The sequence below is a fragment of the Ranitomeya imitator genome, chromosome 1 (assembly GCF_032444005.1).
Source record: "Ranitomeya imitator isolate aRanImi1 chromosome 1, aRanImi1.pri, whole genome shotgun sequence".
Taxonomy (NCBI): Eukaryota; Metazoa; Chordata; class Amphibia; order Anura; family Dendrobatidae; genus Ranitomeya; species Ranitomeya imitator.
In genome coordinates, this window is record NC_091282.1 from 784,430,864 (window position 1) to 784,447,639 (window position 16,776).

At 42.8% G+C, this 16,776-nt stretch overlaps 1 protein-coding gene across 6 annotated transcripts in view; it reads left to right on the plus strand.

Annotated features, from left to right (window-relative positions):
- Positions 1-16,776, plus strand: part of LOC138647963 (alpha-1-antitrypsin-like) — an 85,940-nt gene that overhangs the window by 42,588 nt on the left and 26,576 nt on the right. For all 6 annotated transcript variants that reach the window (XM_069737418.1, XM_069737374.1, XM_069737391.1 and 3 more), the window contains 3 exons: positions 1,108-1,247; positions 8,360-8,621; positions 11,108-11,252. In XM_069737418.1, the coding sequence (XP_069593519.1) occupies positions 1,112-1,247; positions 8,360-8,621; positions 11,108-11,252 (543 nt within the window). In that variant the 5' untranslated portion in view covers positions 1,108-1,111. The remainder of the gene's footprint in view (positions 1-1,107; positions 1,248-8,359; positions 8,622-11,107; positions 11,253-16,776) is intronic.

Genomic DNA, 16,776 nt, shown 5'->3' on the forward strand with positions numbered 1-16,776 from the left:
TCCCCAGATCATCACTGATCCTCCACCAAATTTTACAGTGGGTGCAAGACACTGTGGCTTGTATGGCTCTCCAGGTCTACGTCTAACCATTAGACGACCAGGTGTTGGGCAAAGCTGAAAATTAGACTCATCAGAGAAGTTTACCTTACTCCAGTCCTCTGTGGTCCAATCCTTATGGTCTTTGGCAAACTTCAGCCTGGCTCTCCTTTGCTTCTCATTCATGAAAGGCTTTTTTCTAGCTTTACATGAATTGAGTCCTGCCTCTAGGAGCCTGTTATGAACTGTTCTTGCCAAGCACTTCACCCCAGTTGCCATTTGCCATTCCTTATGTAGGTCACTTGATGTCATCCTGCGGTTGCTGAGTGACATTAGAAAAAGATGACGGTCATCCCGGTCACTGGAGAGTTGTTTTCACCCTCTACCGGTCTGTAGCTTTGTTGTCCCCAATGTCTGCTGCTTGACCTTGTTATAATGGACTGCCATCTTAGAAACTTTAAGGATGGATGCAACATGACGCTCACTGTGTCCCTCTGCTAGTAAAGCCAGAATTAAGCCCTTCTTTTCCTCACTCAAGACTTTTCTTATCAACTCCTTTGGCATGGTTAAATGTTATTTTCTCATTCCAATCCTTATGGTCTTTGGCAACTTCAGCCTGGCCCTCCTTTGCTTCTCATTGATGAAAGGCTTTTTTCTAGCTTTACATGACTTGAGGCCTGCTCCAGGAGCCTGTTACCAACTGTTCTTGCTGTGCACTTCACCCCAGCTGCCTATTGTAGGTCACTTGATGTCATCCTGCAGTGGTCTCTTAATTTTTGCCAGAGCTGTATCTGATATCTATGTAAAATCCATTATTCTAGATACAAACAAGAGATAGAAATGAAATATCAGTGCCCCGGAATGGAGGGACGGACAATCTAATACTTCACGGGTCACTTCCTAATGGGGTCATTCAACATTGGGCAGCAAAACTGATGCATCGAGGAGTTTTGGTAGCCAAAGCAAATGACTCCTGCATGTACTATTATTCTTCAATACTGGGATGGGATTGTTGTAGGATACTGGATTCTGCTTAACCTGACTAACACTGACATTTTGCTCCTCTTTCAGAAATATGAGGGTCTTTCTATTTTTGGAAACAGCTCTACTTTTTCCATTAGTTTTTGCTGAAAATGGGAAGACGGCCGAGCTGCTGCATCGTGTAAACCAGGATGTGATTTCTGTCCTCATCGACTGCATTTATTCCAGAGGTAAAAACTTAGAGCAAGATTCATCACCTGCGTTTTTTTCCCCAAGTTATTTTACTTTTTTGCTTTCTGTTTTTCATTGATAATTTTTACCAAAGTCTTCAATGTGCAGAAAATCAAAAATACTTTCATTTTGACTTTAACCTATTTTGTGACTTTTTATTGCCAACAGTTCCACATGCGACTAAGTTTATGAAAAAATTGTACAACTCTTTAAAAAGCTGCAGTTGATGATTCTACTGAATAATGCAGCAAAAAAAAAACAAACAGGCAGAAGCATTTAGTAGATATAAAAAAATGCAAATTAAAAGAATTTAAAAACAAGAAAATCTTAAAAATTTAAAAAAATAGACAATAAAATATGTAAATGTATTAATAAATCAGGCCCATAGATGACCGTATATGCAGATGTCAATTCTGCCTCCATTGTTCCTCACTTGCGTCTTAAGAACTCTCTTGTAGAAGTTTTTCTAAGTGCAATGGTTTTTTGACAAGTTTTTGGAACAGAATCTGAGTAGAAACTCCCCAACTCCTCCTTAAAAAACGCAAGTTTCACCTCAGTTTTTTTTTTTTAAATTTGTTTATTAATTTCAGAATAAACCATACAATACGCACATTTGCATTTATTATTATCGAGTACAGCATAAAGTACAGATAATTATATGCATTATTGGATATATGAAAAAGTGCGTACCTTATTCAAGACAAAATATTATACCTATTATTTATAAAATATTTCAAGGACAGCAATCAACCCGAGGAGAGTGAAGCAGATGGCTCTCAGAATTAGGGAGTGAATTACTGGGCATCCATTTATTTATTGCCTTAGCCTGTCCGGCCAAATAATATAAGTAAAAATCTGGTAGAGCCCCTCCCCTCGCCTTGGTCTTTGTAGAGCAGACAGTTTAAGTTTGGGCCTCGCTTTTCCCCATATTAAGGACGTAATTTGGGAGTTTAGATTCGCAAAAAAGGATTTAGGTATTGGCACAGCTCTGTGTTGAAGGCAGTAGCTGAGTTTGGGGAGCAATGTCATTTTAATTAGATTAATACGACCAGCAACAAAGAGCGGGAGTTTATTCCAAGTTACGAAATTAGATTTAACCAAATCTAGTAATGGACAGATATTAAGTTGTAAATCAAATTTACTATGTTGAGACATGTGGATGCCTAGATATTTGAAATCAGAGACTATAGGTAGCAACGAGAGAGTTTCAAGATGGGACATTGGGGTATGAGAAAGAGGTAATAGAGTAGATTTATTCCAATTTATATATAGCCCCCAGAATTTACTAAATTTATCTATAGTGACCATTATTTGTGGTAATATTTCCTTCTATCCATAAATATCACGTCATCAGCATATAGACCAATGGTGTCTACATGACCTGCTATATCTATTCCCCTAATATCAAAAGAAGACCTTATGCGTATTGCCAGTGCGAGTTCCCCTGTGTAATGAAAAGGGCTCAGAAATGGAATTATTTACAATTATAAGTGCCTTAGGTTTCATATACACTATACCAATCCATTTTAAGAATTTATCCCCAAAACCATATTTTTGCAAACATGCAGACAAAAAGGGCCACTCAAGGGAGTCAAAAGCTTTGGCCGTGTCTAGCGATGCTAGTGCCCAGTTATTATCTGGTACCAGAGAGCTATTTTGAATCACTGGCTGAACCCGCCTAATATTAATAGAAGTACTTTTACCAGGCATGTTTGGTCTGGGTGTATAAGATCTAATATGATCGAGTTCTGTCTGGTGGCCAAGATTTTAGTGAAAATTTTATGATCTACATTGACCAGTGATATGGGATGATAAGATCCACATTCTAAAGGGTCCTTCCCCTCTTTCCTAAGCATAATAATGTTTGCCTCATAAAATGTTTCAGGCATAAATCCTCCCTCCCAAACACCCCGAAACACCTTTAATAGGAGTGGTGCTAGTATATCTCGATATTTCCTATATAGTTCAATGGGATATCCATCTGGTCCAGGGGCCTTCTCAGAGGCCATGTCCGCCATAGCATACTTTATCTCCTCGAAGGTAAACTCAGCATCCATAAAGGCCCGCTGGGCTGAACTTAATGTGGGAAATGTTACATCTGATAGATAATCTAAACATTCCAAAATATCAAGGCCGCTTCTAGATTAATATAACGACTTATAGTAATCATGAAAACAATAGAGTATTTCACCAGTCGAGGATACTAATGAGCCATCCGGTGCACGAATCTTCAGTATTGTGTTAGAAGTATTATGGTGATGCACCAAGAAAGCCAAAAATGTACTTGCTTGATTTCCCAGTTCAAAATAGGATTGACGAGTAAAGAATACAAAATACAAGAATGCTGTTGGCGGCGACTTAACACATATAACAGACAAAACTAATATAAAGGACAAAACAGAGCAAAAACCAAACAGTATAGGAGTGAAGTCCTGTGCTCCCATAATCAAATAGAAAAGGGGATTCCCTCACTGAATTCAGCGTCCGGTATTGTTGATGAACTGGGCGCCCATAGAGAGAGCTCCGTTTGTATAGCTATTAGACAAGAAAAATTTGTTGGATTACGAGTACATTAGGATTCTTTTGCAGTAGACACCTGATGGGACCGTAACCATTCAGGTACTTCCGCTGGGTGTGTAAAGAATATTGAAGAACCTTCATGGATAATTCGGAGTCGAGCTGGATAAATCATGGAGGAGATGACATTTTTGTCTCTAAGTTGCTTCTTGATTTCCATGAACCGTGCCCGCTATTTTTGGAACTCCATTGAAAAGTCCAGAAAAATCGAAATTGTAGCATTTTTGAATTTGATAGGGCCTTTTTGCTGTGCCAAACGAAGAATGGCATCTCTATCCCTACATTTAAGGAGATGTGCCAGAAAAGGTTGAGGTGGAGTTCCAGGGGGAAGAGGTCTTGTAGGGACCCTGTGGGCCCTCTCCACCAAGAATGTTGAAGAAAATTCATCCCCCAGAGAGACCCTGAGCCAGCCTTCTAAAAATTGCTCAGGTTGCTGACCCTCTGAGCGTTCCAGCAGACCAATAATTTGGATGTTATTTCAGCATAGTCTGTTCTCCAAGTCGTCTGCCTTTTGTTTCCAGGCGTTTATAGAGCCAGCCACTTTCGTCAGTTTATCCTCCATGGGAGTGATAGTATCCTCTATATGGAACACTCTTGTTTCCACCTCTGAAATGCGCCCTCTCATGGCCTGCACATCATGCCGCAGACGTCCCAACTCAGTGTGCACATCTTCTATTTTTTCAGTAAGAGATGATCTGGTTAGGGATATAGCCTGCATTAATTGCTCCTGTTCACCCTCCTCATTACTATCAGAGAGGCGGTTTTTACGCTGGGCCTGTGAGGGGTTATTTCTAAGAGTTCGTACACTATCAGGGGGATCATCCCTGGCATACTTTTTTAGTTTGTCAGCAGCTCCTGTTCCTTTGGAGTGATGCATGGCTAACAGCAACAAGGCACAGCAAGATGATTACAATTGTATGTATGAAGAATCCACGTTCCAGTCACAGACACAGCAGGGTTAAAAGCAAAGTTTATATCCTAAAGTGGCTCTGAACAGAAGGGGTGCTGAGAATTATAAATGTAGCAGCTTTAAGTCTTCACCAGGGCTCTGTGCATCAGAGCGGGCCCACAGCCCCCACAGGGCAGCAGCATAGAAGAGGATGCTAAGCCCTCCAAAGTAATGGCACTGGCAGGGTAAGTGTCTGTCTAATAGGGGAGTGCAGGGCCCAATCTTCCAGAGCACACACCGCACGTCCCCTTATTGTCTCAGGATATAGGCTCACCTCCTGAGCAGCATCGCAAGGATGGTAAGCAGCATCGCTTCTCCTCCTGTCAGAGCATGCGCTTTAGAAATGGCCGCTGTCCTGCACAGACACCACCGTTCCCCTCAGTTTTTGCTCCAAAAACCCACCAAAAATACTTTGTGTGACCATAGCATAAAACGCTGAAACAAGACCTCTTCTTAGCACCTGTTATGGATGAGAAACATCAAAACTGAAAATTATAGACACGTCCTCCTCTGTGTGTAGATAAATTAATAGCTAAGTAGCTGACGGTTTATGGAAGAGCAAACGGACACTGGGCGCTTCCTCGTTAGCAAATAAGTGGTACATCAAAGGTGAAGATAATTGCCCCTGGGGCAGCTGCTTGTCTCTAGATCCTGGTGCACTACATGTCAATGGAACATTTCCTTGCCATATCTATATCTGATATCAACCCCATGCACAAATATACTGTATCTGTGACCGGGAGACATAATTGCTTCTGTAAGGACAAGCACCAGGATTTTTGACCACTGGAAACCACAGAAATGTACCTTATATACTATATAAGCCAAGATTTTCAACCCATTTTTTAGGCTGAAAGTGCCCCTCTTGGCTTGTACTCAAGTCATTGTCCCAGGGGGTCGGCGGGGGAGGGGAGTGGCGGCTGTCACATCATACTTACCTCCTCCCGGTGCAGTCTCTGCACGTCCCTGCTTCTTAGATGGTCTCCGGCGCCCACAGCTCTTCCTGTGTTCAGCGGTCACGTGGTACCGCTCATTAAAGTAATGAACATGGACGTGTCTCCACTCCCATAGGCGTGGAGCACATATTCAATAGTGAGCCGTACCATGTGACTGCTGAACACACGAACAAGTGGCCGGCGCACCAGAGACCATCGGAGAAGCAGGGACATGCAAACTGCACCAGGAGGGCGAGTATGACAGGGGAGGGTGAGCCATGCGATATTCACCTGTCCCCGTTTATGGAACATTATATAGGGCGTTTTTTTGTATGGAGCATCTTATGGGGCCCATCATGAACTGTATAGAGCATTATATAGGGCTCTTGATTAAATATGGATATTCAAAAACACTTAACCTACTGATGTCTCAATTAATTTTACTTTTATTGGTATCTATTTTTAGTTTTGAAATTTACCAGTAGCTGCTGCATTTCCCACCCTAGGCTTATACTCGAGTCATTAAGTTTTCCAAGTTTTTTGTTTTTTGGGGGGTCTCGGCTTATACTCTGGTCGGCTTATACTCGAGTATATACGGTAATTTCATCCCAAGTACTGGATATATCACAGTCACGTTTCTTGAGTCTAGGATGGGAAAGTATCTCGGGAATATGTTGGACATATTATTCCACTAATCCCCCCATATGGAGCTATTAGCTTGTGCCTCATAGGGATTTTGCTTCCTTTGGATCACCATGGTAGCCTATAGGTTAAATTTGATGGATTTGCATCAACCTTCAACATAAAATACTATGAAAAAATAATTGTGAGATCCCGGAGAGAGAATGTGCACTGGAGATAAGTCCTAATTTCTGCTTGATTCCTCTGCTAAGAATCACTCCCACGTGTAATCTATAAGGGCTTTTTTTAAATTTATCTATCCCTTTTTGTTTTATACTGTTTTTACTTTATTTGTGTCTTTTTATCGTTTTCCTTTTTTTTGTCATTTTTCTAAGCTCTCTTCTTTTTTTCTGTATATTTTCATAAATGTGTCCTTTGTTGCTCTAAACGTACCCACAATCATGAAGAGGGAAAGTGTGTTGCCATGTTTATGACAGAGTGCAAGAAGAGTACCTTGGGGAAGATGGATTGCGTGTTTGTTAGTTTGTGACCCAGTGCGGGCATCTCGCTGGCCAATCAACATGGCGAGTGGTGACAGCAAGAAGAGTGGTGTGGACGCGTGGACTGGGTGTGGGGGTGCGCAGCTTATTGTCAGGCTATTGCCATAGATGAATGGACGAATGAGAAGCGAAGACCCTCGTTATTGTCGTATCCAAGTCACATGTGGAACAGTAACTGGTAAAGCATATCTGAATCACCCGCCAGGGCCGTGGGGTCTCGGTACTAGGTCCAGTACTTAAAGGGCATGTCACGGTGGCTGCGACCTGGTCCGTGGCCCTGGGCGCCCAATAAAGGAAAAATCTTTTAGGGGTCTTATGAATAAAGTTCATGTTCGTGACACCACCTGTGGTATTCAGTCAGTAGGGACTGACATTGCTTAAAGGGGTCCTCTGGGGTGATGGTATGGCAGCTAGATGGTATAACTTCCCACAGGTGAAGTAAATCCCCATGGCTCCTGGTGTGTTGATGGAAGATGATGAATGCTGCAGTGAAGAACGAGGACACAGGTTTGCAGTCTCTTTACCTGGTTTACTGAAGCTTCAGGAAACCGCATTCCAGAGCACCGGATCACAGGGCAGGCAGAGTCCAGTCGGCTTGGAAGCGAAACCAGAGTCCCCTTTACCAGGTGGAGATCAAAGCCTTCCTCAAAGCGTGGTGGTGATGTGGTCCCTTACTGCCTGTGGCTTCCAATAAGGTCCTCACAGTCCCTCTCTGTCCCCCATAAAGGTTAGGACACAACCCATATGACAGGTGAACTGGGCCTTTTTACAGGGTCTCTATCACGACCCGGGCCCTATAAATATCACTGTGTCTCCTGGGTATCAATGTGGGCAAGTGATGTACAATCCAGCTGTCCTGCTGGTTTCAGCAATGCCACTTTAGAGTTCAGCACGGCTACGGTCTTCCGGCTACCGGAATTTGCATTAGCCAGGGAGGTAGCCACTTCACAGCTCTGCTCCACTGGTGTTATTCTCCTGCGCTTTCTCTCTCCTGCACTCTTCCTACAAGCTGTTCGTTCTTTCTTAATTCTCTCAATCCTGGAGCTGCAGCACCTCAGGCTGCACGGCTTCAAACACGTCCCTCTGCCTCAGACTGCTTCAGACTGCTGTCAGGCACTAACTGCCCTCTAACTTCCCCTCCAGCCAGAATATATAAGGGCAGCTCCCTTTAATCCGGGTTCAGAGCTCCCCCTTCTGGCCTGGAGTATGAAGGTGTTATATGTAGTGATTACCTGGTGAAAGATATCCTTCTTCGCTTCCAAGCGTGACATCACTCTCCCTAAGGGGAAAGCAACGCCACTGTGACGACCAGGACCCTGGGGCGTCACATATCACTTGGGTGTTGGGCATGGCACCTGCTCATATCAATGGGGCAAGCTTTATTATACTCCCTTTCAGGTATCAGTATCCGATATTATACTGGGTCAGAATATAGGTTAAGTTTTCTTTTTATCTTTATTTCTTTGCAGCAAAACTGGATAATCTGTTTGATATAAAGACAGAATACAGAGATTTTTACATTGATAAGAGCACAACTGTGAAAATGCCATTCCTGAGAACAACAGGGATATACAATGTGGCCTTCACCGATGAGGCTGCTGTGGTCTCCATACCCTATAAATCAGATGCCAAGGTCTTATTCATACTGCCAGAAGAAGAGAAGTTATCTGAAATAGAAAATAATCTTAGCAAAGAAACAATTCAGAAGTGGACGAAATCAATGGACATGCGGTAAGGATCGATCAATGTGAACAAGGACAAAACCTTCTCAAATATGGGGAAAACATACAACCTTAATACTGACAAGGTCTTTATTCAGATTTAAACCAGGGGCCCAGTGACCTACTGCCTATCTGTAGATCTATGTACTTGTCTGTCTATCTATATCTATTTATATGCAAATTGCCTCTTCAGAGAAAAAGAGGACTTGAACTCTATAGCGCCACCTGTTGGAAGTAGTGATCCTACAAGTCTATATCTACATCCACAGGGCCGGCTCCAGGTTTTTGAGGGCCCTGGGTCAAAGAGTCTCAGTGTGCCCCCTCTTTAACACATACCACGATTCATGATGCACAGATACAGCAGAGAAATATAGGTATAGTCCAATGCCAGATTTCACTTCTCACATGAGTGATATCTATTGTAAATTCTACAATACCATACAGCAGAGGAGCTTTATATAAGTCTACCCCTTATATGCCAATTATATGAGAGCGATGCGCGAGCCTTGCATTGCACCATCTGAAACGTCCGTATTTCTATGCAGCTGCACACTCCTGTCCAAAGAACGGGCGGCTGTGCAGGGTGAAGTGATGCGAGGCTCTCGCAAGTATATATACTACTATATATAGTCATATATAGTAGTATAATTCAGCCCCATAGCAGTATAATGCACCCAATGTATCTGAGGCACGGACCTTCATTCCGGCGTATGACAGTGATGTCATGCCGGCCTGTGATTTGCTGGCGGATGTTAATTGTTGCCGTGTTGCCCACACAGGAACAAATTTTGACTGCCTCTGAGGACACACGATCAGTTGCTGAGCTGGCAGAAGCCTTAAGCTGGGGCCTGCTGAGCAGAAGAGAGGGGGCCCACTGTGGCCCACTCAGCTCATCAGCCCCATCCAGTAAGGGCAGTAATGCCCTGATGGCGGCCCTGCTTAGGTCAGTGGGTTTGGGAAGAAGGATACTTATATTATAAGTTTTCGGGAATATTAGGAATAATTAAGGTATATAAAAGAATTGTCCAGCTGAAAAAAGTGTAAGACTGGGGTCCCACGAGTGATGATTCTCTCATTTGAGAGAATCAGCTCAATTATGCTACTGTCACTAGGCTCAAACTCTCATCTGAGTGTCATCTAATTCTCTTTCATGAGATAATCGGAGCACATTGAGAAGACAGGGAACTTAATTTCTCCATCTTCTCCACTGTCTGAGGCCGTGGATGTCGGATTGCACTCAAATGACAGCTGAGTGCAGCCTGATGTTTCACACACATCCATAGATTTCAATGGGTCCGTGTGATCCAAATTCCAGAGCCACTCGCAGCGTGCTGCAGATAATTTTTCCACAGACATCCATGGCCTCTGGGGGCTGCGCTGCTCCGTGACTCACTCGTGACTGTGTGACGGGAGACTACTGTAACTGCACTAAGCCTGCGCTCAGCCGTGATTGGATGCTGGAAAGTCCCGCCCTCCTGTTGCTCAGCACTGGCTGCCTCTCCCAGCTGTCTGTCACAATGACTCCTGCTCCCTCCACACACCGCTCTGGTTTTTGAAAATTCTGACCTCGGGCTCCTCCAGCTCCTGGGCCCCTTACACCAGTGTGTGTGCGCTGTATCCCAGACAGCGTGAGTGGGCCCCCCGTCTTGCCAGGGCCCCGGCACTTGCCCGGGTGCGCCGGGTGCTGACGCCGGCCCTGATCCTACAAGTATCTATATCTAGAAATTGAAATCTGATTTTACGAGTAGTGAAAAGCTGTCTCTTGTCAGTTCTGCTCAGAAACCATGGAGACAATGGCGTCCTTAAATATCCAGAGGTTTAGTGTTTTCGTGCTATGCATTTTGGGAAGGACAGGTCCCTTCCTCGGTCTATCTATATGTGTATTTTATACCTTTTTAATAGAGAATCCAATGATCTGACAAAGCTTTTTATAAACGAGAAGAAGTTGTAATCGTAGTCAGCCATTATGGGGGCTACGGAGGATTTATTTTATTCACCCACTTAGTGTATAAATGTGTACATGGCCTCTTCCTTCTCTTCCCTCTCCCCTTCTGTCACTTTTGTATATTTATCTCTCACAATCACAACCCTTTGTCTTCTGCTCCATTTTGGAGTAATTTGGGGACAGCTCTATAGTGAGGTAGTGATGAGGTTGTGACATCCTCCATAGTATGAAGAAAAGAAAGCTTCTCCTCTCGACATTGTGTGGAAGGACAGGACTACACACAACATAGATGACACTTTGTGTATAGCCCTCATTATCTACACTTATAAACCTAATCAGTGCCCCTCTCACACCCTCCCCCAATGTAAGAGCACCATTGTGGACAACATCTATGTATAAGGAGAGAGATTCGGAAAGCGTAAGGACACGTATCAGAGAGGACAGGGGTGATTGTATTATTACAGAAGGGTCCATGTTTGGAGGTTTGGGCTCCATAAAGCATCTGCACAGGATATATCTTCTAAAATTATGTTCCTCTTCTCTGCACACAGCTACATGGATTTATCCCTCCCAAAATTCAGTGTCTCCGCGACCATCAACATTAAAGACGTAAGCCTCAAAGTCTTGGCAGACCTTTTCCCCGACATCTCTGATATATCTGGTATCACCGGAGAAGCCAACGTAAAGGTTTCAAGGGTAAGATCTATCGATCTATTATATTTATTTATGTCTCTATTTATCTATCTATCTATCTATATCTATCTATCTATCTATCTATCTATTTTATATCTGTATATCATCTATCTATTATCTATCTATCTATCTATCTATCTATCTTGAGAGAGGCTCAGTGTGAGCCGAAACGTCACACAATGCAATGTGGGTCTGAATAAAATCCACTTTATTTCACCATGACATCTATGGAGTGCTGCCTTCCTTTTTATATTTTTTATCTCTATCTATCTATCTATCTATCTATCTATCTATCTATCTATCTATCTATCTATCTATCTATCTATCTATCTATCTATCTCTCTATTATCTATCATCTATCTTTTGTCTATTATCTATCTATATGTCTATTATCTATCTATCTACAAACGTGGCAAAATTGTTGGTACACCTTGTTTAGTGACAGAAAAACCCACAATGGTCACAGAAATAAATTGAATCTGACAAAAGTAATAATAATTTAAAGACTATGAAAATACATTTTTAAAAGAATAAAACTCATAAAATAGGCTTGGACAGAAATGATGGTACCCTTAACTTAATATTTTGTTGCACAACCTTTTGAGGCAATCACTGCAATCAAACGACTTTTGCACCTCTTGACAGATATTTTGGCCCACTCCTCAAGAGCAAACTGCTCCAGTTGTCTCGTGCTTGAAGGTTGCCTTTTCCAGACGGCATGTTTCAGCTCTTTTCAAAGATGCGCAATAGGATTTAGGTCAGGGCTCATAGGTGGCCACTTCTGAATAGTCCAATGTTTTCCTCTTAGCCATTCTTGGGTGTTTTTAGCTGTGTGTTTTGGGTCATTATCCTGTTGCAAGACCCATGACCTGTGACTGAAACCAAGCTTTCTGACACTGGGCAGCACATTTCTCTCTAGAATCCCTTGATAGTCTTGAGATTTCATTGTACCCTGCACAGATTTTATACATCCTGTGCCAGATGCAGCAAAGCAGCCCCAGAACATAACAGAGCCTCCTCCATGTTTCACAGTAGGGACAGTGTTCTTTCCTTGATATGCTTCATTTTTCCATCTGTGAACATAGAGCTGATGTGCATTGCCAAAAAGTTCCATTTTTGTCTCATCTGTCCATAGGACATTCTCCCAGAAACTTTATGGGCTTGTCAACATGAAGTTTGGTAAATTCCAGTCTAGCTTTTTTATGATTTTTTTCAACAATGGTGTCCTCCTTGGTCGTCTCCCATGAAGTCCACTTTGGCCCAGACAACAACGGATGGTGTGATCTGACACTGATGTTCCTTGAGCTTGAAGTTCACATTTAATCTGTTTAGAAGTTTTTCTCAGCTCTTTTGCTGCCATTCGTTTTATCCATCTCTTTGATTTGTCATCAATTTTCCTCCTGCGGCCACGTCCAGGCTGGTTGGCTACAGTCCAATGGATCTTAAATTTCTGAATAATATGTGCAACTGTAGTCATAGGAACATCAAGCTGCTTGGAGATGGTCGTATAACTTTTACCTGTAACATGTTGGTCTGTAATTTTCTTTCTAATCTCCTGAGACAACTCTTTCCTTCGCTTCCTCTGGTCCATGTTGAGTGTGATATACACCATGTCACCAAACAGCACAGTGAGTATCTGTAGTCCTATATACAGGCCCACTCACTGATTCCAAGATTGTAGACACCTGTGATGCTAGTTACTGGACACACCACGATTTAACATGTCCCTTTTGCCACATTATTTTCAGGGGTACCATCATTTCTGTCCAGGCCTATTTCATGAGTTTTATATTTTTTTTAAATTCTGTGGAAGCATGGTTGAAAAGCAATCTCTGACTTTCATTTGTTAATTTTCATAGATTTTTAATTTATTATTACTTTTGTCAGATTCAAGTTATTTCTGTGACCATTGTGAGTTTTTCTGTCATTAAACGAGGGGTACCAACAATTTTGACCACGCGTGTATTATCTATCTATCTATCTATCTATCTATCTATCTATCTATCTATCTATTTATCTATCTATCTATCTATCTATCTATCAATCTATTATCTATCTATCTATCTATCTATCTATCTATCTATCTATCTATTATCATTCTATTATCTATCTATTAATCTATTATCTATCTATTATCTATCAATCTATTATCTATCAATCTATTATCTATCTATCTATCTAGATGAAAAATTAAGACAGCACTGCAAACATTCCAGGTGAAAAAAGTAAAAAACTTTATTCAGCCCCACGTATCCTAGGCAACGTATCGGCTCCTCCTGAGCCTTTGTCAAGCTTGACAAAGGCTCAGGAGGAGCCGAAACGTTGCTCAGGAAGTGTGCAGCTGAATAAAGTTTTTTACTTTTTTCACCTGGAATGTTTGGAGTGCTGCCTCCATTTTTCATCTGTTTAAATTGGACTGTTTGCCTGGGGGCCTGGCATGTGCCTGAATTTATTGTGCTGTTCCCTTTTTTCTGATTTAAATATAAATAAATCTTTATATAGCGCTTACATATTCCGCAGCGCTTTACAGTTTGCACACATTATCTACGCTGTCCCCAATGGGGCTCACAATCTAAATTCCCTTATCAGTATGTCTTTGGAATGTGGGAGGAAACCGGAGTGCCCGGAGGAAACCCACGCAAACACAGAGAGAACATACAAACTCTTTGCAGATGTTGTCCTGGGTGGGATTTGAACCCAGGACCCCAGCGCTGCAATGCTATCCACTGCGCCACAGTGCTTATCTATCTATGTATCTATCTATGTATCTATCTATCTATCTATCTATCTATCTATCTATCTATCTATCTATCTATTATCTGTAGAAAAAGGAGCGAAAAGCAGCAACAGGCAGAAAGTGTACCTGGGTGCAGTGCCTCCAAGGCAACCACCAAACCTCAATATAGAGGATAAAAAAATGGAAGCAGCACACCAGTTCAAGGTGAAAAAGGGTGCTATTTAATAGTCCAAAATGGTGACGTTTTTGCTCAGAGATGTGACCCTTTTTCAAGCAAAAAACGACTGACAGTGTCCACCTTTTTATAGGTGTATATATTTACATAATTGATGTTTAAGATATACAATAATTAAGGAACATCATCCATAACATAACATGATATTCAAACATTAGTGTCAGTATGCAATAAAACTTCCACACAGAGTACAGATAAGTGCATATAGTACAATTAACAGTGCATACAGTGTCTAAAATACAGCAGGAACAGTTAATTATCTCTCATTTCACATACGTGGATTATTCAGCATAATGACTCACCCCATCCTAGTATTTAATATGGCAACATACTCGGCGTCCACTGGCGCCTACTGTGCATGACAGCTCTCTACCAACCAAAGCATAGTGTTTCCATGCAATATCACCATTTGCAAAGATGGAATCAGTGTGGAATATTTGCGCATGCAATGATCACGTGCGCACCCGCTGGTAACATCAATAGAGAAACATGAATTGAGCCGGATAGCGTAACCTAGAGGCATTACGAAACTGGTACTCAATATATACAGGCATTGTTCAATACATAATATGCATACTTAAGGCTATAGATCACATCTGCTTATTGAACTATATTAAGAGTTAAACTTATATATAGATATTCACATAAGGTGCATCCATATAAAGTATAGGACAAGGTCCATTGGGACCCTATCGCTCAAGTAAATATGAAATTAGTTGCACAACCTTGGATCAATGTGAGAGTAGGTATATATATGTATTTGTGAACTTAGAAAGTGGTAGGAAAGAGAAATCAAAAATACACAAACACATTTTGTATATACAAAGGTATATTAATGTAAAAATACTTCTGCAGAATATCACTTTAAAAAAGCAGATTGGATGAGTCATAATTCCAGATCCTCTTTCATTGTTCCTGTACCTAAAAAAAAAAATACCTTAAGCTCCATAGCCAACGTAGTTAGATTTGCATAGATTCCTATGCTTGAGCTGTATTAACTGTTACCATGTATTAACTGTTACCATGTGATGGATATGTAGGGTGGAGAGCAAAGCTAACGGTCTCTCCTGCGTGTCTGTGCCGGAACCGTCGGGGCTGTCACCAGTGTTTCAGGGGGAATAGATTGTGGACCTTAGCAGTTCAGGACAAGTGACTGATGGGGGCGGGTCCAAAATAAATAGCAGTTTGAGCGAGAATACAGGACACTTGGCGGGGAGCGAGCTTGTGAGCAGAGAGAGACTGTTAACTCCCTCTCCACGGACCCACGCCCACTAGCTGCACCTATACCCCCAGCTAGCCAGTCTGCCAACACATCCTACCCTCAGCCCAGAGAGTCTTCCACACCGGGTAGTAACCAGGATAGAGTATGTACCTTAAAGTCACCTTCCTCCACCCCACAGAGACTGATAAGTTAATCCGTTATATTCTATTGCATTTTACTTTTCCCCCATGCTCCAATCACATCATTTACCCCCCTGCTTCTACCATTACTGTTCCTACATATAAAGAACCTGTTAACCCTTGCTCTGTCTCCTGTGTGTCACTGCATCCTACGCACCTGCTAGCATCCTACACTTGGCGTAGTCGACAGGATGCAGTCCAATAGCATGCAGGCGGCAGACCAAGCAGTTGGGGGTAGCCACAGGACTAGCCTTTCCTTGGGGGCCATGCTGAGTAGTTTGCCCAAGTTCACGGGGAGCAACACTATACTTTGGAGCTGGACTGAGCACCTTAGAGGCATCATGAGAAAGCACCCCATGACCCCTGCACTGGAGGCTGAGGTGGCCATTATAGCCCCGGACGGGGAAGCCAGGGATTCAGTAATGTTACAGACCCCACAAGACCGGGATGCCTTTAATAAGGTGCTGCAGATCTTGGAGGAGACTCACGGGGACCCAGGTGTAGGGAAACTGAGAACACGCCTTTTTAGTAGGATGCAGAAGGAGGGGGAGACTGTGACCCAGTATATGAATGCATTGCAAGAGCTACACACTGCAATTATTAGGAAAGACCGCAGGGGAGTGGGACCCACAGACATAATGTTACGAGACCTCCTAGTGACAGGTTTGCGAGACGTGCTGACAAAACAAGCCCTGCAAGAACATGTACGGGTGAACCCCCAAATGACTTTTCCTGAAGTAGGGAGTGAGGCACGCATGCGTGAACAGGAGCAGGGGGGTGACAGTCCCGGTGGGAAAGGTCAAGAGCGTGGGGGTCTCTGTAAATGCTATTGCTGAACCCCAATGGGGGGAAGAACAGAGGAGAGAACTTCTGAATGTGAAAGTAGAACTGGCTGACATCGAGAGAAAGACGGAGGCTACTCATAACCCTCCAGAGGACAAGGAAGGCCCGGAGCCCCGCCGTGACTCCAGAATATTTCGCCGGCCAAGGCTCATCACTTGTTACAACTGCAGAGAGAGCGGACACATTGCACGGGACTGCACTCGGCGTGGAAGAGTGACATCTCGCCGCTTGTTAAACTAGAGGGCTCCGAGCCGGGGGATGCCGTCCGGAGCCAGAACAGGTGAGGCAGAGTAGAGGAAGTCCTACAAGTT